This window comes from Alosa sapidissima, chromosome 24 (genome assembly GCF_018492685.1).
Source record: "Alosa sapidissima isolate fAloSap1 chromosome 24, fAloSap1.pri, whole genome shotgun sequence".
NCBI lineage: Eukaryota > Metazoa > Chordata > Actinopteri > Clupeiformes > Clupeidae > Alosa > Alosa sapidissima.
This window is the reverse complement of record NC_055980.1, coordinates 17,953,389-17,976,720: the sequence shown is the minus strand read 5'-3', so window position 1 is coordinate 17,976,720 and position 23,332 is coordinate 17,953,389. Positions and strand designations below refer to the sequence as shown.

At 42.6% G+C, this 23,332-nt stretch overlaps 1 protein-coding gene across 2 annotated transcripts; it reads left to right on the top strand.

Annotated features, from left to right (window-relative positions):
* The first annotated feature begins 2,248 nt into the window (after positions 1-2,248).
* On the top strand, positions 2,249-23,037 carry LOC121700785 (mucin-13-like). Of its 2 annotated transcripts, XM_042084032.1 has the most exons (13): positions 2,249-2,442; positions 8,966-9,659; positions 9,720-9,859; positions 10,014-10,127; positions 10,550-10,656; positions 10,946-11,007; positions 18,623-18,756; positions 19,347-19,478; positions 19,767-19,809; positions 20,093-20,130; positions 20,402-20,489; positions 20,778-20,970; positions 21,661-23,037. In XM_042084032.1, exons 1-13 carry the CDS (start codon positions 2,379-2,381, stop codon positions 21,748-21,750), a joined length of 1,899 nt encoding a protein of 632 aa, XP_041939966.1. In that variant the 5' UTR covers positions 2,249-2,378; the 3' UTR covers positions 21,751-23,037. The 2 variants fall into 2 exon arrangements, with proteins under 2 accessions (XP_041939966.1, XP_041939965.1); XM_042084031.1 differs by having other exon boundaries at positions 8,966-9,859.
* Positions 23,038-23,332: the final 295 nt, after the last annotated feature.

Below are 23,332 nucleotides of genomic sequence, written 5' to 3'. Positions count from 1 at the left end.
CTCCTTAACCACTACACTACCACCGCCCAGTCATCAGAAAGCAGTCATTAGAAAGCCTTCTTAAGAGGTAGTATGCTGGGATATCGGTTTAAAGCACACCCTGAAAGGACAATTTAGGGTCCACGAAGAACAGTACACTGAATCTGACAAAAAGTGTGTTGGATTAAAATGGCAGACTATACTTATAACTCTGGTGTGTAAAGTCTAATGGCAGCTTTCATAGCTCATCATTATGTATTAAATTTGTACAAAATAATGAAAATATTTAACATGTTTCTAACAGTGTATTTTAGTAGGAGAGGACAAAGGAGAGTATGAAGCCATACAACCCGTATGACAATAGTCGGGGTTCCCTTTCAGTAATTCAGTAACTGGTTCATTTCTTAGTTAGGTGCTACCTAATGGTATTCCAAGAAGGCCTATATGCTTTAGTGTCAACTCTTGGCAAATAACTGAGAATAAGTATCATACTCAAACGCATACCCTCCTGTTCTGATATATCTTTGTATCAAATGTCAGTAAATAACATGTACCCAAACTCTCTCCTATGCAAAGAACAAAATCAGCAGCACTTTTATTCATAATGTGTGTGTGTGTGTTTGTAGTCTATTTTTAAAGTAGCATACACATTTGTGTAAATTAATTTGAATAATGACGATTCTGAGTATGAATATCTGAGTATGTATCTGTTTTGTTAAAAAGAACCCAGGTGTCTGTGGTGTTCTGCAGTATAACCATTTAAAGTCAGACTGGCTTAACTGTGTTTCTGAATTTTAAAGTAGCACCCGTTCCTTTCCACATTCTCAAAAAATATATTTTTTGTCTGATGAAATGAAACAAATCTCAGAGTTGATGCAAACTGTCTTGTTAAAGTACCCAATGTTTTATCCTCTTCCGGACAGTTGATTGGAAAGGGATAGGTAACCACAAATTCCATGGGAGTCTCTGTTTTGTTGGTCCTGATATCGCCTGTCCCTATAGAAACACACAGCTGTGTGGCGTAACATGCTATAAAGGCATAAATCTGGCAGTGTGACATCAGTGATGACACACAGAATGGGTGATGGATAGAATTTATGGGCATATTAGCCAAACCACCCATATCACAACAACATCCGAATGCAGGCTAACATCCCATTACAATCAAATTTTCCATAGAATGATTACTTAGTTATTTAAAGTTACTTTATTTATCCTGAAGGATTTTATTTCTCTCTAAAGTGTTAATCCATCCAGGTAGTCTACATCTAACTCATTGCCATTGCCACTTTATTAATTGCACACTACACTTTATTTTAGCGAACACATGTCAGCCATTGTGTAAGTATCAGTGCTCAATAAGGTCTGTCGTCATTACACATTTATTAGGTCTTATTCTCACTCAAGACCTGAATTATTCTTGGTAAATCCTGAATAAACATGTTGGTCTTAATCTAAGGCTATCAATACATAGTATGGATCAAAATAGTACATACTTCTAATACATTGTCTTAATATGTTTTAATAATTATTCATTGCCATCATTATTAGTCACTGTAAGTCAAATATTAGGAGCATATAAACCCTCTATTTTGATCCATATATACCAGTAACCTTAGATCAAGATCAACTGGTTGCGTATTAAGGATTTACCAAGAATAAATGACCTACTGATTAAGAATAAAAATTGTTAAAAAAAAAAAACTAATAAATGTGCAATGGTGTTTAATACAGACCCTGCTGAAATATTGAATTTTACATGAATTTGTCAAGTTGTTTGAGGGAACCTTCTCAACCAAAAAGCAGTCAAGTAAGCTGTACCTTTAAAAAAAATGAGATGACAAACTTTGATTCAATTTACATCTTTTTTCTGTCACTGTGTCTCCTTAGGGTCTACCTGCAGTGTAGGAGTGAGGAAATTGCAGATGTGTAGCCTATATTTTCAAGTCAAGTCAGACTGCACTGGCATCTTGTTTTCCCCATAGCCTAACCTTAGATTTGAAAAACATTCAGCCCGCTTAGATCAAAGGAGGACAATAAACCAGTGCAGAAAATAAGTCATAATATTTCACTCAGAACTACAGTCAACAAAGGATGCTCCAATAAACGTTGTTTCAACATCCAACACTTGGCTACGTGAAACGGCTGGGAGGATGCTGAATCATTAGCAGGGTGGACGTTTACAACTCACTTGTATTGCAGGAGGTGTGGCTAGTAACTTATCTTTTGGGTTTTCCAAAGCTATAAAGACCACTCTCCGAAGACTTCGCCCGATACCCTCACTTCAAGCGTCTTGTGGATCCTATTACTACAGGTCGCCCGTTATTGCAAGAAGGGCACACTAACACAGATCTTTACTGTTTTTATTTAGTCTCGCTTGTGTTATAAATTAATTAACAATGAAGACGTTGGCAAAAGTTCTGATGGTGTGCTGGTTGGTTGCGTCAGGGGTGCATTCACAAGGTAAGCTCATTTCAGCCTCTGACTTCGGTCATTTTAAGTTTGGGTAGATTATGTAACCTAATGGTTATGGTGGTCTGCAGTTAGGCTTATATTTCTTACTACTTCTATTAGTAACAGTATACTAAACTATGATTAAATTAACTTAATAGCCAAATAGTTTAATTGCGAACGTCTGTTTGAAATCATTCTCTAGGCTACTGTTTAAAAGGCTGTCTAGTGGCCGAATTAGTAATTAATTCACCAAAACTAAAAGCCTCGTATCTTAATTGGAAAAAGATGCTTAATGAAGACGGCTACAATAAAGAGACACCATGTGATCCCGGACATTTTTATGGTCAGAGCCGCATATCCTTCCAGTGGAAAAATCCAGTGGCAAACTAAAGAGACCGCTTTGAACAAGAAACGGAATATCATCAATCCTAACGTCTCTTTTTCATCATGTTGAAATATTGAGCTATTTGATCTGTGTTTGGCGCTTTGTCAGGGTCGCGGTTATATGTTAAGCGCGGGACAGGTTTAGCTGCTTACCTGACCTCTCGGGTTAACGTGGGAGTTAATTTTTCACCCCTCTTGCTTAGCTGTTGGAGCAGAACTGGAGCAGTCTGATCTCTTCCGTTGTTGGATTCAGTGATGAATTGGCCCTAGTTTGTTTTAAAGTGGTCTTGGGCCTCATTTAGAAAGTATAGGGTCATAAAGGGTCACCTATAGCCTTGAGTTGCATTCCAGGTGTCTTGATGGAGTGGATGGTCGGTATGCCTAGTATAGCATAGCTTCACTGCCTATTGAGTAGCCCATGCTATGGGTTCTCTAGGATAATACAAGCTAAGATGAATGGCTTTTCTGTATATTTTGCCTTTGTTCATGAAATCCAGTTAATGTCGAAAACAAATTCAGTACTGTGGTGTGAATGTAACTTGCGGTTGACTCTGAAGGGGCACTGCAGGATGGTGAGAACTAGCGCACCTGTGACAGGTCACTGTTAGATTCGTGTCTGTGTGTCTGTTTGTGTGTGTGTGTGTGGGTAGGGGGGGGTTGCTGCCCCTGTTTTGGAGCAGTTGTGGTCAGAATCTCATGTCTAGGCTCTGAAACTGCAGATAAGCCAAGCCAGCCAAGGCCTGTGTACTTTAGTCAATACGTTTTTTGTGTTTCCTTCAGAATGGTTATCTTTAAGTCTGTGTCCCAGGAGTGGAGTGACCAGAACTTTTCAGAACAGCACCGCTTGATGGGCCGCATGCTATTCCAGGAATGTGTCCTAATCCCCTCCTGAGTAAGCAGATGTTTCCACGGTAACCCAGAAGTGTGGTGACCGAACCTTTATTCGAGTATGTCCCAGTATGTCCCAGGACCCCCTGTGACTCAGCAAGAGAGAAAGAGAAAGAGTGTGTATGTGTGTGTGTGTGCGTTCTAAAAGACAAAGCTTCACTGCTCAGGTGTTTGCCCATGCTTTCTTGGATCAATATATCTGATAATGGTGATAGTGACTAGCCTGGTTAGGGGGTAAGGAAGACATCCCCCCCTGTATGTCCCCCCAAGACATACCCCCCCTCCCAACACACACACACACACACACACACAGATTGGTTACCATAGAGTGCACTTGAGGGAAAACCTTAGGGCGAAAACTCACACGGTTACCCTCATGAAAGAAATGCATCTGATATCTTTTACCAAAAAAGTGAATCCCTCCACACTCTGTACTGGTTGTTTTGATACCTCAAGAGAAGTGTGTTTTAGTGACTGTATTTCCCATATCAGTTGTTACCAGGAGGAGAACAACAGGAGCCTTGCTGTGGCATTCTAAATCGGATCCATTGTGTGGTGCTGGGATTGAGGTTGCCCTCTGTGCATGGACATACGAGCCCTCACCAGCTCTCCCTCTCTTTCCCCCTCTCTCTTTTTCTCTCTTGCCTTTTTCTCTCTCTGCCTCTTTCTTTCTCTATGCCTGATTGTCATTCTCTCCCTCTTTCTCTCTCTCCACTCCATCTTGTTTATTCTCTTTCCCTTTATGCCTCTCTCTTTCTCTCCCTTCATCTCGCTTTCTCTGTCTCTCTCACACACACATATATTCAGTGTTTTTTCAGAGAAGCAGCACAAAGGGACCATCAAGGTGAAGGAGCACAAGGGGATGTGTGTGTGTGTGTGTGTGTGTGTGTGTGTGTGTGTGTGTGTGTGTGTGTGTGTGTGTGTGAGAGAGTGTGTGTGTGTGACTGCAGCTGGGCAACAGCTCGGAAGATGGAGAACAGGTGGTGATGATCGTGAGGGAGTTCTGTGTAGTTTTCTGGGCCATTGCGATGATATCCTCCTCACATTTGTTTAATCTATTGTTTTCCTAATTTTTATTTACAACCTCTAAAAAAGTTTGGGCTGCAGACAGGAAGCAGGAGTCTTTTCCTGGTAGTCTAATCTGTCACTTTTGATATCGGACACTAAGTGCTTGGAAAGGGAGGATGGGTGGGGTTGAGCTTCGAGGGTGGGGAGCCGATGCGATTATCTGCAGCGACACACAGTGAAACTCAGTGTGTACTGTGTGTACAGTCTTTCCGGATGGAGAGACTTTTGTTTGATTTGTTACAGCAGTACAAGGAGGTTCACAAGAGAATATGGCAAATAAGTAAATAAATGGATGAACTATTGGTGTACCAATGGTGTAGCATTTGAATTGCGGTTAATGGAGTTATTGTCTGATGGCACACACACACACATTATGTCCTGGTCAAGCTGAGCGCTTATTAACTTCATAACCCTTTGCTCTAGCTTGGTGTTAAAGGGAAACTTGACAGGATTAGCTATATTTTCCCTTCTGCTGGTAGTCAGCGCTAGACTAGATTTCACTCTTGGCTGAGTTTTACTGGCAGACATGTTTGTTTTTCTCCCAAGGAGTATTACCAGTACCCAATAAGACCTTTCAATCAGTTACACCTCATTACATCCTGGCTGTTTCCTGCAGCCCTCAAACCTATCCAGGAGTCCTCTTATATGAGGAAGCAGTTATGGCTAGCGAAGCATAAATGGCTGTCAAGCACAGGCTGTGAATAGGGTAGTTGGAGCAAGTGGTCCAGATTACTTAAGTTAGTGAGATCATTGGAGGTCAGGTTTTCACTGTTTACATGCAAAGGTAGTGAAAGAGGTAGGTTGAAGAAAAACGGAAGATGATGATGATACAGTGCTACACTCTGGGGGCATGAACAGTTTCTTATTTATTTTATAAGATAAGATTTATGCCCCCAACGTTGTCTTGGTGGCAGCGCTGCCTGGAAGACGACGTTGGGGGCATAAAACACCATCGAGCGCATAAACATGAGGGCACATGAACATGCCCCCAGAGTGTAGAGCACTGTAGCTGCCTGGCAGCTCTAGCTGTTGGCTGCAGCAACTCGAGCTTGGTAGAACCGATTGTTTTCCTTTTTTTTTTTTTTTTTTCGTACCGACAGTACTCGGTGACCTTGAGAAAGACAGATCTATGTGGAAAACAACCGGAATTCTCCTTTAAGGGTGGAGGACATGGACGATCTTGATAGGTAAAGAGTTTTCACTGAGCAGATACCGATAATCTAGATAGGGGGCGAAGGTACTATCTGAAACACCTTTGAACCAGTCCCCACCCAAGACACTACCAACCTCTCGAACACTAGTTACACCCAGCATTGATTTGTTCCAGGAGTACCCATGGTATATATCATGGAGTCGGGTCATCGGTGTCGACACACCTTATCCGGCACAGCTTTTATGGTGACTGTGATAGTAACCAGCACACACACTGTTCCTTCTCCTCCTTTCCCCAGTGTATCTAAAACCTCTCTTTATCACTCTTAGTCCACCTGGCAGACTTGCGTACTTGTGTTAGTCAAGCATCAAGCAAGATGGTCTTTATTTTACCAGGGATTGTGTGTGTGTGTGTGCGCACTTGATTATGTATGTATCTGTGTGTGTGTGTGTGTGTGTGTGTGTGTGCATATGTGTGTGTGTGCACCTGTGTGTGTGTGTGTGTGTGGTAAGAATAGAGAAGAGGGATTTCATTGGGTTTTCCAGCCTAGTAGCTTTTGAAGCTTCGTGTTTTTGTTCGGCTTCTCTTTGTGCGGTGAGTGTTTGCTTTTGTCTGGCCTCTCCACTCTCTCCACCTGCGGGGTGCTGCTCAGTCACGACTCACGACGCACTAAGAGGTTGGAGATCAGCAGCGAGTGGCAAGACAAAGCTGGCTAAAGAGGGAGACAGAGGCAGGTAACAAGCTCACATCGAGACAGACTGTCAGCAAAGACATCATCGACAGAGGGAGCGAGAGAGTGAGGAAATAGAAGAGAGGAAAAAAGGGAGGAGGGGAGTGAATTAAGGAGAAGGCGCATACACGGAGAGTAAATGAGGAGGAGGGGTTATCAGTATGATATGGACGTCATCCAACCTGTTAGTGGCAAAGATTAATCTTTGACTCGCTTGAGTCAGAATAACTGTCCTGTACTTGCCTTTGTGTTGTCTTTTTTGTTTTGGAGAGGCTTTGGAGAGTGTTTCTTGATTGGAGAGAGTTCTCTTGATTGTGACGCAGGTGAATTAATAAAACCTCAGTTAGTGATACATTTTTAGCTTTTTTTTATTACACCCATTTTTCCAAATTAACAGTGAAAATAACAGGCAAACTACTTTTATTGTATGGTACATGGTCCAAAGGTACAAAGGACTAGATTGCCCAAATCATATCTTGGCACAGGAATTTTAACAACTTCCCCCTTCCACAGATCAGCAAGAAAAGTAACAAGTCACCAATATTTGTTACACACTACTATGATACTGCAATGTTCCCCAGTAGGCCTACTATAATACTGCAATGTTCCCCACTAGGCCTACTATGATACTGCAATGTTCCCCACTAGGCCTACACATGCATCTTACAAATGTCTTTGCTTCACTCCACTCCACTCAAAACGGAGCATGTGTCACAATTTTCACATGTTTTGGAAGAGCTTGTTTCCTCTAGAGTTTGTATCCTCTTCTGGTTTCACTGACAGCAGTGATTTCCTATGTTTTCCCGGGTATATGCTATGCAGACCTTGTCTGAGAAACCCAAACCAAGTGAGGTTAGGAGAGACTGGTTTCTCTCCCAGGAGCATGTGCGTCTCTTGTTTCTACCCATGGGAATCTTTCATTGTGTCATTCCTGGGCTGAGCTCTCTGGCTTTGTATAGGTAACCCCAGGGAAAGCTATTCTGTGGTCTGACCCCAACCCTGTCCGCTAGTCTATTGGTTGAAATGGCCTCTCTGTGAATAGGCAGTGCCAAATGAGGTCAAACGTAGTAGGGGTTTATAAGGCCAAATATGCTGTACTTGGATTATTGTTGTAGCAAGACTGTTGTGTCTTGACTGGATTATTTCCTCTTGTGGTGTTTACAAACTGTATGGGGCCTTCATCGAATTTAGTTGAACTCTTTATATTTAATGTCATGGCCATGCATTGCTGCTGTACTACAGCATAGAACCCACAGCCAGACACATGTAGCTGAAGTACAACACTTGGACCATATGCGTATGACCATGTCTGGGTTTCATTAAGCTGAATGTTTTATTCCTCTTTAGATTACACCCCTTCCCTTCCTGGCACACATTCTCTCTCTCTCTCTGTCACACACACACACACACACACACACACACACACACACACACACACACACACACACACACACACACACACACACACACACACACATACATCCGGGACTGTGTTTGAGCAGGACTTAAAGTACACCCGGATCTCAACAAAAAAAAAAGCAATTTACACAATGTAAATTAATAATTTATAAGAAGTCAGCCTTAAAACAATACTTTGGAGAAGTGTGTGCTTGAAAGAAAGGGGCGGGGGCGGGGGGGGGGGGGGGGGGACACTTTTAGTATATTTCATAGTTTTTTTTAATAATTAAAGAACTAAAAATGTTAAGAAAATGTTCATATTTTTTTGTTTAAACAAGCATAAGATTGAAGCCTAGAGAAAGAGAGAGGGCTTCTGTGCCTTGCCACTCCTGCACCTGTGTACCTTGTCCTCTCTTATCACAACCCCTCGCTCCTTTGGGAGAATCAGCAGCTGCCAGTGAGATGAGAAGAGATATATAAGTCTAGTCCTATTAAACAAACATCAACAGAAACTGCTGCCGTTCATCTCAAAGTGTTCAGAGAGAGAGAAAATGGGTCTAGAAAATGTAAGGCCTAATAGAAAAAAAAAAAACAATGGAATGAAGCTCCCCTGAAGTTCTCACACTTGAAACCTTACCACATCTATAAAAAAACAGTTTTAAAACGTTATATAACCTAAAACATTTAAAATGTTATATAGGATATATTTCTGTTAAGTAGCATGAAACAAGCTAATGTGAGTTTTTGAGACCGGTTGCCTGGTTTTTGAGACCGGTTGAAAAGCATTCTTGTATATGTGATATATGATAGATGATTCTATCAAGTTCAAACCAACCTAAAACCCAAGCTTTAAAGTTATTACACAAAGCAAGTAATTCACTTCTCATTTCTTCTCCACTGAAATATTTCAGTTGCTGACAGTTCTACAACTCAAGTCAGTCCAGATGGCAGTACTTCAGATTCTATGAGTTCCAGTTCGCCACCCCCCGAAGCTACAAGTCCCAGTTCGCCTGCCCCCGAAGCTACAAGCCCCAGTTCGCCTGCCCCCGAAGCTACCAGTCCCAGTTCGCCAGCCCCCGAAGCTACAAGTCCCAGTTCACCTGCCCCCGAAGCTACAAGTCCCAGTTCGCCTGCACCCGATACTACAAGTCCCAGTTCGCCTGCACCCGATACTACAAGTCCCAGTTCGCCTGCACCCGATACTACAAGCCCCAGTTCGCCAGCCCCCGAAGTTACAAGTCCCAGTTCGCCTGCACCCGAAGTTACAAGTCCCAGTTCGCCTGCACCCGAAGTTACAAGTCCCAGTTCGCCTGCACCCGATACTACAAGCCCCAGTTCGCCAGCCCCCGAAGTTACAAGTCCCAGTTCGCCTGCACCCGATACTACAAGTCCCAGTTCGCCTGCACCCGATACTACAAGTCCCAGTTCGCCTGCACCCGATACTACAAGTCCCAGTTCGCCTGCACCCGATACTACAAGTCCCAGTTCGCCTGCACCCGATACTACAAGCCCCAGTTCGCCAGCCCCCGAAGTTACAAGTCCCAGTTCGCCTGCACCCGAAGTTACAAGTCCCAGTTCGCCTGCACCCGATACTACAAGTCCCAGTTCGCCAGCCCCCGAAGTTACAAGTCCCAGTTCGCCTGCACCCGAAGTTACAAGTCCCAGTTCGCCTGCACCCGATACTACAAGCCCCACTCCAGTTGAAGGAACTACAACTCCAGTCACAGTCTCTCCTAACAGCCCTAACACAGCTGAAACCTCAACTCCTGATGCCTCAACCCCACCTACCGTCACTGCACGTCCTGGTATGCTGATGTACTTCACAGATATGCATATTCCCTTTACACTGGTTCTACCTACACATAGCATTGCTGATTAAAAATGAAAGCATTAGTCCTTCCTTGACATCAGCTTTTCATTATTTTTGAAAGATAATTTGTTTGCTCTGTCCCGTCATAGATCCCTGCATGTCAAACCCGTGCCCAGTGAGAAGTCGGTGTGAGCCACGGTTTGACAACTATACGTGTGTGTGTTTCACTGGACTGGTGCTACAGGACAATGTCTGCAAAGAAGGTAAGCTGGTGTTGTGTACAGGTAACATAAGGAGGTGGTTGTCCAGTGGTTAGAGATCTGGGCGTTTACATGGAACACCTGAAGGTCATGGGTTCAATCCCAGGGGCTGCCAACACTGTGCCCCCCGAGCATGGCATTTAGCCCGGGGTTGCCCCAGAGGAAGCAACTACCTTTTCCACCGTACTTATTTCACTGTAATTCGCTCTGGATAAGAGAGTCAGCTAAATGTCAGTTAATGTAATATTGTACAAACAAACCTTGCCAAGAAAATTCTTGGCTATTTGCAATAAAAGAGTATTTGCTGTAGCAATTAAGACCAAGTATTAATATTATGTTTTATATGATCATTAGACTGAGACATTTTTGGTTCATTTTCAGAAATGAAAATAATAAAATTGTCTCCTTAATTGCACTTATTGCAGCAAATGTCTTTCCTGCTGAGATACGGGTATTTCGAAACTTTACCCAAGCCATGGCAGACAAGACTTCTGAAGAATTCAAAAAGACTTCTGATGAGATAGTGGCTGAGGTAAGTCTAACTGTATTGGATATGTAAAAGAATAATTTATAACCTCTAGAAAACGTCTCTCAGATTTTTCAGAATATAAAGATAGCAACACCTGTGCTTTTGATGTATTTTTAAAATATTTCCCTGAAAGGTATTAATTGTGGTGAAATATAAAGGCAAAGGCCATGGCATGATGGATTAAACATTTGTATTGGTTGGAGTAAACAGAAAAATCACATAATGCATGTATGACCTATGCCCTATATGTGGTCCCTCTGTCACTAAACCTCATCTGTCTTTAAAATCATAGCTCCAGTCAACGCTTAACAATAATACAGAGGGATACATCACCTCCATTGTTTTCAGCCTCAGGTGGGCCATCTAATTTATTAATGATCATTTATTATCAGTTAGAATCAGTTCAATAAATTGACTGAGTTGATATACATGTGTTGCTATTATTAATCCTCATGGAGTAATTGTTCAACATTGTGGGCAGCCGTGGCCTACTGGTTAGGGCTTCGGCCTTGTAACTGAAGGGTTGCCGGTTTGAACCCCGACCAGTAGGAATGGCTAAAGTGCCCTTGAGCAAGGCACTTAACCCCTTACTGCTCCCCGAGCGCCGCTGTAGCAAGGCAGCTCACTGCTCTGTTTTAGTGTGTGCTTCACCTCACTGTGCATTCACTAATTCACGGATGGAATAAATTCAGAGACCAAATTCCTTGTATAAGCCAGTATGCTTGGCCTAGAAACCTCATTTACATTTACATTTAACATTGCTGCTCTCAAAATATCTATGAAATGACAGACATGAGCAAGAGCCAACACACAATAAACACATCAGTCAGTCAAGCACATTGGTGATCAAATTAGCCTGTATTTTACAATGTCATGTTTTTGAGGTAAGACATTATATTATCAGTGCATTGTTATGAAGAGCCAGTACAGTCAGGGTGTTTGTACTGCACGTCTGGATAAAAACGTCAGCTACACGCCTAAACAAATTGATTTGGTGAATTGAATGTGAATTGGTGAATTGATAGTGCATCTCAGTTACATACAGACAAGAACAAAAAATACGCAGGTCAAAGGTCTTCAAGTCATCTACTGTAGGTGTTTGTCTTAACTTGATGCCTTTTGGACCTTACACAGAAGGCAGTGTGGTCACTGAGGTAGAGAATGGTTGAAACCAAAGATTCTAGAGCGCTACGTGCGAATCTTTGGCTGAAACTGAAATGGCACCAAAGTAGACCTGCAACTAACAGTTATTATGACCGCCGCTAGCGAAGCGGTCATATAATGATTGTCAAAGTTTTTTTTTTTTTTCCCCCCCGTCATCTACTTCCTGAATTTTTGGTCAACGATACCCGGGACACCGAAACACCGGTGCACATGAAATTTGGTGGGTATGTAGCCCCACTAGACTTTTACGGAAAAAAATCGTTTCGTCCCCAGTGGCCACTCCCCCCCCCCCGTACTGGGCCCCCCGAACCGCAAAAAAAGCAGTTTTTCCTAAATAACTACCTGAACCGTGGCACTGAGGATGAAGAATCTTTTATGGTATGTTGGTCTCAAGGGCCCACATCAACCTGGCCCATAATCCCATAATCACTCATTTGTGATTTGCACCCCCCCCCCCCCCCCCCCCGGTAAAAATGAAAATGCAATATCATTCTGCTTTAATCGCCCCTATCTTCAGTTAAGATGTTCAGAACTGCACCAAATTTTATGTGTATGATTGACCTGGCATTCTCTGGGGATATGCCAAGTTTCGTAGAATTTCATCCATGGGGGGGTCTAAAAAAATTTAGGCACGCACATACTATCAGTATTAGAACGGCCGATACATAATTACAAATTCAGAAGGATTAAAAGAAAGCCAAATATTCATCATCATCATCATCATCATGGCTGCATTTCCAGTATTGGCGATACGTAGTCGTTTGTCCACTAGATGGCGCATTGTTGCAGTGAGACGTAATTTTGTTGGAAGTTAAAAGTGGGTTGGAAAAACAATGGACGCTTCCTACAAGGACTGTAGTTTACCGCAGAGAACGTCTAATAAGGATAGGACGATGTTCACATGAAATGTAATTCCCATTTCTTCTTGAAGCCTAAATAAATCTGAGAATGTTTATCGGACATGCTTGGGTTTTTACTGCAGGTACGTTAATCTTATAATATCAATAAGGACCTAGGTACAATAATGTTACCGTTAGCGTTGGTTGAGTGATGGAGGCCAATTTGATTGATTGCATTTGTAGAAAACTATAAATGCGGTTATACCAAGCAAATTGATAGCAGCACTGTAATTGTATCTTTCGACTGTCATTTGTTGCACGTGCTACAAAAATCATTCTGTGCAATGGAAGATTTACCAACGTTACACCGGTCTGATACAGTTTTGCCTATACATGCGTGAGACTGAGACGCCTGTTTATTTGTTTTAAGTGCGTGCAGGGTGTGAGAGGGGAATTGATGTGCTTTGATTCCAGCTTGGTAGTTGTAGTCTGTGAGATTAAAAAGCATGTGTGTATGAAGTATCCAAACAATGACACCTTCATTTCATTATGGCTGCTTTAGCAACACACTTTAAGCTACTGTGTAGTGGGTCCCATTTAGAAGTGTCTACTTCATTCGCGCTTTCCTTGACTCATGGAGCTGCGTGAATTTTATTACAACTTTTCGCCACGATATGGCAGTTTAAGTCCGCTTCATACTGTAAGGCGAAAGCCATTGGTTTCTGTAATATCCTCTTTGCTATACAAGAATGGACGGGCAGCTGAATAACCTTTAGATTGGCTTTTACTGAACATTAGTAATTGCCGTACAATAAGCATAACCAACCTTCACTGGCCTACTACCACGCTATACTACCCAGTGCTACCTATTACATGGTACTTACAACCCTATGCCGCCACCTAGTGACAGAACCGAGATAAACATTCCCAACTACTACATTCCTTCCCCCTTAAGTTTTATGCTTCTTCCAGTGAACACCATCACTTTTTTTTTTTTTTTTACAATTCATTCAACACTCAAAATCCTTCAAATAACTTGGCTTGGCCACACTTCTTTGCGACCGTCGTGCAGGTGTGGCCAGTTGCTGTTGTGACTGTACTGGCATGCCTGGAGGTGGGCGGTCAGGCAGGGATGACCTTGAATTGTCGGGAGCAGGTTCTGTACAGTCCTGCATGCTTCCCTCTAGAACACAGCTGTTTCCTGCAGGAATGGAATGCTCGGACACTGCAGCAGCCGCTGAGGTCCCCTGTCCCAGGGTTTCCATGATCTTTGGTTCAATCCAGTCCTTGTCCTCAGATCTGGCCAGTATCTGGTCAACATGTCTGCGCACAATGCTGCCATCTCCCAGCATGACCTTATAGGAGACAGGACCTGTGATTTTGGTTATGACCCCGGGAATCCACTTAGGTCCATGACTGAAGTTTTTTGTGATCACTGTGTCTCCCTCCTGGAAGCTCCTCTCTGAAAACTGCTTGTCATGATGTTTCTTCTGGATGCTTTGTTTTCGTTCGACCCTTTTTCGGCGGTCTGGATGAATTTGGTCTAGGGTTGATCTTAACCTCCTACCTTGTAACATTTCAGCAGGTGACAGCCCGGTGGTGGATTGTGGCGTGATGCGATAGCTAAACAGCACTCTTGACACCTTAGTGTTGAGGTTCCCGTCACCTGCCTTCTTCATCATTGACTTGATTGTCTGGACTGCGCGCTCCGCACAGCCATTTGATGAAGCATGATAGGGGGCAGAGGTGATGTGCTCGATACCGTTTTTCTTCATGAATTCTTTAAATTCTGCACTCACAAAACATGAGCCATTATCGGACACAATTGTTTCTGGCAGTCCCTGATTGCTAAAGCTCTTCCGTAGACATTCAATAGTGATGGCTGAAGTCGAGGCTGTTAATGAGTAAGCATCCATCCATTTTGAATGTGCGTCCATTAGGATAAAAAACATGTGTCCCATAAAAGGCCCTGCATAATCAATGTGTAGCCTTTGCCACGGTTTGCTTGGCCACTCCCATGGGTAAAGGGGTGCCGGGGGTGGCGAGTTACGTTGTTCTTGGCATTTGACACATCTTTTTACTATAGCTTTAATGTCTGCATCTAACTTTGGCCACCAGAAGTAGCTTCGCCCCAAAGCTTTCATTCTTGTGATGCCAATGTGACCGTGATGTAGCTGCTGTAACAAGGCGTCCCGTCCTGGCAGTGGCACTACAGCACGCGAGCCCCACAATACGCACTCATCATGCACACTTAACTCTGTTTTCCTAACAGCATACGGCTGAACAGCTGGGTCTGGGTCATGTGGCGGCCAACTATGCTGGACGTACTCAGTCACTCTGGACAACACAGGGTCTCTGCTTGTCCATTTCCTCATTTCCGCTGCTGAGACGAGGGTCACATTCTCCATCATCAGCACTCGTTCCTCTTGTTGGACTGATGACGCAGAGGGAGTCGGCTCATAGCATCTGCGTTGCCATGGTCTTTCCCTGGCTTGTAGACAATCTCGTACTCATATGCTGTCAAGGTAACTGCCCAACGCTGAATACGAGGAGATGCCATTTGAGGCACTGCTTTCATCTCATTGAAAAGAGACAGTAATGGTTTGTGGTCAGTGCAAATTACAGATTTCCTTCCATATATATATTTATGAAAGCGCTGAATGCCAAACATCACCGCCAGACCTTCCTTGTCCAGTTGTGAGTAGTTTGATTCAGCCGACGTCAATGTCCGTGACATGAAGCTGATGGGTCTCTCCTGTCCATCTGGCCATCGATGTGACAACACTGCACCCACTCCGTACGGAGACGTGTCGCAGGACAGGATCAGATCCTTGTTGCTGTCATAGTGCACTAACACATCAGTTGACTGCATGAGTCGCTTAGACTCCTCAAAAGCTCTCTCTTGTTCCGCCTCCCATTTCCATTTGGTTTCTTTTCGTAACAGTTCATGTAAGGGCGATAACAATGTTGACAGGTTTGGCAGGAACCTGTTGTAGTAGTTGAGCAGGCCTAAGTATGCTCTCAATTCTGTTAAATTTGTTGGTGCAGGTGCTTTCTGTATGGCACTGACCTTGTGTGGTAGAGGATGTAGTCCAGAGGCGTCCACCTTATGTCCTAGGAACTCTGCTTCCTGTTCCAAGATCGCACATTTGTTGCGTTTTAGGCGAAGGCCCGCTTCCTGGAGCCGAGTCAACACCTGGTTCAGTGTTGTCAGGTGATCTTGGTCGCTCCGGCCCGTTAGCAAAATGTCGTCCAGATAAACAGCCACATTTTGAATGCCCGCCAGCAGATTCTCCATCATTCTCTGGAAAATTGCGGGGCTGGAGGAGACCCCAAATGGAAGACGATTCACCTGGAACAGACCTAAGTGTGTGTTTATAGTGACATACGGCTTGGATGCTTCATCAAGTGTCACCTGATGATACGCATAGCTCATGTCCAGATTACTGAACTTTTCCCCACCTGCCAGTTTCTCAAACAAGTCCTCCAATTTCGGTATTGGATACTGCTCAAGTTCGACACCAGGTTGACGGTGACTTTGTAGTCTCCACAGATGCGCACCGAATTATCAGGCTTTAACACCGGCACAATCGGTGCTGCCCACACCGAGAATTTCACTGGTTCAATAATTCCTTGTTTTGTGAGTCTCTCTAACTCTCCACCTTTTTTCTCATGGCATAGGGGACTGGCCTAGGTTTATAGTATTTTGGAGCAACGCCTTTGTTGATATATATTTTTGCTGGTGGGCCTACCCAGGTTCCCAGTTCCTCCTTGAAAACGTCCTCATGTTGTCTTAGCACATCCTGTAATGTCAGTTGTGGCTGCTCTATTTTATTCACAAACACACAGTTCATTCCCAGCTCGTTGGGCCCTGTGCCTGCTACGACCACTACTGGTAGCTGTTTGGCTTGGTCTTTGTACTTTACGGTGACTTCCGTTGCTCCCAGTGTAGGTACTTTTTCACCTGTATATGTTTTCAGAGTCATTGAGCAATCCTGCAGTTCTTGTGTGCGCCCTGATGTCCATAACTTGCCATATTCAGTCTTTGACACAATTGTCACACTGCAGCCAGTATCCACTTTGAATTCAACAATGTTGTCATTTATGTTAAGCTGGGTGGTAATGGGGTCTATTTTCATTATGTTGGACTTAGCACTTCGGACCTGTAACCGGAGGGTTGCCGGTTCGAATCCCGACCAGTAGGCACAGCTGAAGTGCCCTTGAGCAAGGCACCTAACCCCTCACTGCTCCCCAAGCGCCGCTGTTGATGCAGGCAGCTCACTGCGCAGGGATTAGTGTGTGATTCACCTCACTGTGTGCTGTGTGTGTTTACTAATTCACGGATTGGAATAAATGCAGAGACCAAATTTCCCTCACAGGATCAAAAGAGTATATATACTTATACTATATACCTCTTCATCACTTGACACCTCCTCGGAAGATTGCCTTATGTGATGGGCAGACTGCTTTCTATCATTTCTGAAACTCTTTTACTTGCGCTTCTCTCTCCCCTTAAGCTGCTGCTGGTCTAGAGACGAAGATCTGCACATTCTTTTCACATGTCCGATTTTACCACAGCCATGGCACTTTTCATTAAGAAAGCGACAGTCTCTTGCCATATGCTCACCCCCACACCTATAACATGTTAACAAAGTTGTTTTTTCTTGGCCCTTAGTTGTTGCCTTCACCTTGTATACGGCCCCTTGCGATGCAGTTTTACTCACTGTACTGTCCAGCGCTTTCGGCCGAAGCTGCAGGTCCCACACATCCTTATTTGCAGTCTCCATGGCTTGCGCGATTTTCAAGGCTTTCTCGAACGTCAACTCAGGCTCTGCCAGCAATCTCCGCTGCATGCGATCATCTGCTATGCCCCAAACAAGCATGTCGCGTAGCATCTCCGTCAACTTATCTCCATAGTTGCAATGTTGAGCGAGCTCACGTAACACACTGCCACATATTCAGTCACATTTTCATTTGCTGCTCTAGTCCTCGAATACAATTTAAATCGTTGAACAATCTCGCTGGGCTTCGGGTTATAATGTGACTGAAGCAGTGCCGTCAATTCGGCATATGATTTAGCACCCGGTTTTACTGGGCTTAACAAGCTTCTTATCAAACTGTATGTACGAACTTAACAATATTGCCCGCTTCCTCCCTTCATCTGCAATCCCATTTACAATGAAAAAATGGTCCAATACTTCCACGTATTCCTCCCAAGTTTGGGCGTTATTGTCAAAAGCCGTGAGTGTTCCTACCATCATCATAGCCATCGCCACGTTTCGGTTAGCGTTAGCTTCTTCGTTGTCTGACATTAGCCGAGTCTCCGCGATTTTCACTCAGGTTGTTTGACTGTTGTTTTCAACTTCTTCTGAGCTCACCGTTTTCCTCGTCGCCAAATGTAATATCCTCTTTGCTATACAAGAATGGACGGGCAGCTGAATAACCTTTAGGTTGGCTTTTACTGACAAGCACACACACACACAGGCATGCCAAACAAGCATACACAAAAGTTTCAAGAGTGGGGGATGGAGTAAAAGATGGAGACAAATTGAAGTGTGATTTATTATCGCGGAACGGATGTACAGGACTGAGCGGCGGTCATATTTTGTACCGCTATGCGGTACATCTAGTTTCAATCATCATTTGATTAATCTGTTGATTACTTTCTCGAATCGATTAGTTAGTTGGTCTATAAAATTTCAGAAAATTACAATTACAATTACAAATCAGTTTACTGTTAAAGAGTTTTAATGTAGATTTAATTGTTCTTGATAATGATACAGAACATAATGGAGGAAAACAGATGCAAAGCTGGAGGACATGAATCAAATCAGTTGCGTGTCGTGCCTGACAACACCCCTTCTGCTGTTCTAAAATCACTGTAGCCTACGGCCTCTCGGGGCTTTTTGTTATTGTTATTATTGAAATTCAGTTGTCTCTTAACCTGCTGCTTTTTGGTCTTACAGGGAGGGCAGTGTGATTGCTAATGTGCAGAATATCTACAGTCCCACATCCACTACCACTGCTACAGCTGTTAATAAAGCGTTCGTCATAGCTGCAAGCTGTACTGGCTGTTTATTCGCGGGAGCGACTCTGACTGGTAGGTGGTGTTCACCAAAGGGGGTGCGGGTTTGCAGTCTCAAAATATTCAGGTATTATAAATGCTTAAATATTGAGGGACTCTTACTTTTTTAAGAATACAAGTATAACTTTAAAGTGATAATGATCCCTGTTAAATTAAAATAATAACCCACATAGATTTAAGGCACTTAAAAGGGTGTAGTGTAGCTTCTGTATCTGGCAAAGACAAACTCTTGACTAACCCAAGCAATTTAATCCCAAAATTCCACAAACACTGGATTTCAAAAATAAGAATACACCACTGATGCATACTTCAATACACAGTCACCAAAAGTAGTTTATGTAAGGCAAGGTGAGGTAAATTTATCTGTAGGCCTATAGCACAGTACATACACAATGGCAAACCAGAGTACCTGGGCCTTTACTGCGTGTTAACATCAGGAATGTTGGGATGTGGAAGCTGAACTAATACATGAATCGTCTGTATTTGTCTCACAGTGGATGACTTTGGAAAAGAGTTACCTTCTAAAAGTCTTCTACTTTAAACAAGACCATGTTCCTACATGAAAGCAATTCTTGTTTTTCTTGTTTTTTTTTTCTCTTCTCTAGACACTAAGTTGTGCTCTGCACCTGATGCCTGTGACCCCATCTCCACCACCTGCTCCGAAAAAGATGGAAAGCTGAACTGCGAGTGCAAGTCGGGCTACGTGAAAACCAACTTCACTGACCGCTCCTGCGTGGGTGTGTGTGGCATAGCATTTAATGTAAAGTTAATACGGTTGTTGTATTAGGTCATGTAATGTAAAATGGAGATAAAATGTTTGGCAGAACAGATTATTTTCTTTGACAGAAAGTAGCTTGCAAAACATTTGTTATTTTAAACACAAAGCAGACACACAAACAAAAGTGGTTCAGAAAGCCTTTTTGGTGGTGTGCAACTAGCAGAATCCAGAATATTGTCAATGCTTAGGGGATTTTACATATTATGTGGTTCTCCTGAAAACAAATCTGCTTTATCTCTGTCTGCAGTCTGTCCATCTGGATCTAAGGCCAAAAACAATGAATGTGTTAGGTGAGACCTGAGATTTTACTCTCCGCTAGTTTAGTAACTAGCAAAGTAACTGCTAAACTTCTATATTGTGATGTGCCGTGTCTTTTCTTTTTGAATAGTCTCGTTCCTTGTGTTAACACTTCTGTACTGTTGCGTTTGAATATTCTCGTTCCTTGTGTTAACACTTCTGTACTGTTGCGTTTGAATATTCTCGTTCCTTGTGTTAACACTTCTGTACTGTTGCGTTTGAATATTCTCGTTCCTTGTGTTAACACTTCTGTACTGTTGCGTTATTGTTCTGCAGCTGCTCCTTCGGCTACTCTGGAGTGAACTGCCAAGAAAGTAAGTCGACACCAACCAGACCCAGCTCCAGTGCGTCTGTAAACCTTTGAATGTCACAGTGTGTAGGATTGTGTGTGTATGTGCATTATGTGTGTGTGTGTGTGTCTGTTTCTGTGTGTGTGGGTGTGTGTCTGTATGCATATTCACATGCATGTTATTTTATATACCTTATAATTGACCTTGCATGTCTTCCATGGGACCTTTCACCTTTCACATGTGCATCAGTGTACAGTATGCATGTCTAAAACTAATGAGTGTTTTTTGTTTGTAGGTTACATGCTAGCTGTGGTAGTGGTGTCCTGTGTGTTGGGTGGACTTCTGCTTATTCTCCTGATAGTCCTCATTGTTATCTGTTGCAGGTAAGATAAGAAGAGCTAAGTAGTGAATAAGTAGTGAATTAACAATAATTGTTATACACATATGAAATATACATGCATATACTGTATATTTTATATGAAATGGAAATGTTTTAAAAAGTATCTTGGTCTGAAACTCTGTAATACAGCACACAACATAGCATTCATGAGAGTCGTTGAGAGTCATATGCATTAAATGGAGACGGTTTAAAACCTAATTTGTCATGGCTGGACACCATGAGATGCATGAGAAACATTCATGACAGGACTTTGTGTTCTTTACCGCGACAGGAAGTCAAAGAAAGGCTCCGCCTCTCCTGCTAAGAGTAGCCCTTACGTGGAATATGACTTTAGGAACCGAACGGTTCCGAAGATCCCACGAGCAAACGCCAACAGCAAGGGCTGGGAACCGGCCAACCTGGAGCTAGTGGAGAGTGGCAGCACCCGCGCCCTGGTCATGCCTGATCACCAAAGCAACGGAATGGTAAATAACTCAGCCTCAGCCACCGGCGGCCATTTTCAGATATCAACAATCAACTCGCGAGTAGCGCTTATTACATGTTACTTGCCAGGAAATGATTTTAACATTTGATCACTGGGTCTTTATTGTCAATAGTCTTATCTTTGTAAGCTTTCTCTTTATGTTGTTTAAAATTTAAATGAGGCTGACCTGAATCTTACAGCTAAGAGCACAAAGGTTCTCCAATTCCCATATCTTAAAAATGCAATAAAAAAGACAGCCAAAAGGCTTCTTTCAAAACCTTACTCAACATGTGTATTCACATCAGTTAAAGGTGAATTGCGGTGATTTTTCACATATATCAAGGACTCAAGATAACGAAAAAAAAATTAAACATATGATTTCACATAACTTGAGTTGCTGCAGCCAACAGCTAGAGCTACCAGGCATGAGCCCCCATGTTCATGCCCCCAGAGTGTAGTAGCTGCCTGGCAGCTCTAGCTGTTGGCTGCAGCAACTTGAGCTAGGTAGAACTGATTGTTTTTTGTTTTCGTACTGACAGTACTCTGTGACCTCGTGAAACGGAGATCTATGTGAAAACTCGCCAGAATTCTCCTTTAAACCTGTCAGTCTGTCCATATGTAGTGGCAGTAATTATTCACCTCATTACTCAAGTATCCTGTGAAATTAACTAATTCTGTGTTCTATTCACAGAAGAACTTTGGGAACCAGAACATGGCTGGCATTGCATACCGGACACACGGCCACATAAACCCCTATTTTCAGAGTAATGAGGGCCACTAACGGAGAATACTGAAAAGAATCCTGAAATGATGGATCCTTTATGGACGTGCGCCATTCTGAACGGAATTTAGAATGGCTCGGAATTTCCAATTCAGCTAGTTCAAGAATTTGAACTGAAGTGACAAACAGGACAATATATATATATATTTTTTTGATGCTGGGTTTTTTTTATTCAATTTAATTTGTACATATCCATGTTGTCACACAAACAACACATTAACATGATATTTTATGAACGATGTTTTTCCTTTCAACACAGAATCCTCAAAGTGCCTTACCTTCAAAAAATGCTTTATTTATTGTATTTTACCCTCACTGTGTGCTATGTTAGATTGTGTATTCACTGCCACAAGATGGACAACTTGATCAACACAATTTACAATTTGCTCTGCAAATGATGACTAAAGCGATAATCATAAAAACACTTTTAAAATATCTCTCTAGCCCATAAGAATGGCAGTGTGCACACAATAACAATAACGTCTTAACAATAACAACATGAAGAACCCTATTGTCGGGTGGTTGTGTGAACAATAAAAACACTCACAGGCCATCAGAGTCCATCTAATTTGACAGGCATGACATTGAAACCTGAATGATATCCATGAAAAGGTTTCTTTCAGCGTGGATGGTTAGTTGTTATGGTTAGAGTTCTCAATGTACCGGTAGTTATCTCCGGCACTGCGAATAGGCTTGTAGACTGAAATATATGAAATATTTCCTCTGAATTGTAAACTCAGCTGATTGTATTGTCTGTCATTCTAGTTTATATCCTTCCCTATGTGACACGGCTTAAATTACAACTCTTCCAACTATTCAGAAATTCCAAATACTAATATAAGAAATACATTAAATTTATTAAATTAAAAAAAAAAAAAATTCCCTATTTTCTGTGAGCTGTGAACAGTGAAATCAGATAGATTGAACAGTTTAACATGTTCCTATTTATGTATGTATGTATTTGGTGTTTTAATACAGTGTGCTGGTACCCAGTTATGATTAATGGGATTCAGAAAGGTTCCTTGCAACCAGGTTTGCAGCATGTAATTTGCCTGCTCATCGATGACTTTAACTACAGTAGCTTTCAGCCCTTTTTGTCCTCTTTTCACAACTTTTCATGATGTTCTTCAGCAGTCTGTGCCAAGTTTTGTAAATATGACACATAGAGATGAAGAAAAGAGATTCAACTGTATATAAAATGAGTACACTGTGGAGTACAGTTTTAACTGAGTTGTTTATTATAAACGAGATGGGCAATTTTGAAATAAAAAAGACAAATCAACAATTTATGGCTAATGTACCATTTGGTTCTGTTTAATGCATTTATCATCCTTACACACACACACACACACACACACACATACACACTCACCAGGGCAGAGTGTAGCAAGAGAAGCAAACAATATCCTTGGGCTGCACTGATAGGGCACACAAGCAATGGAGAGAGCTTTAAGTCAGAAAGAGAGAGAGAGCTACAGTGATAAAGGACCAGAAGTTGCTGAAGGCAAGCAGTCGACATGTGGATGTGGAGTCGTAAGGCAGGGAAGTCAGGTCAGTTACCCCAGTGTCATGGCTAACCCTG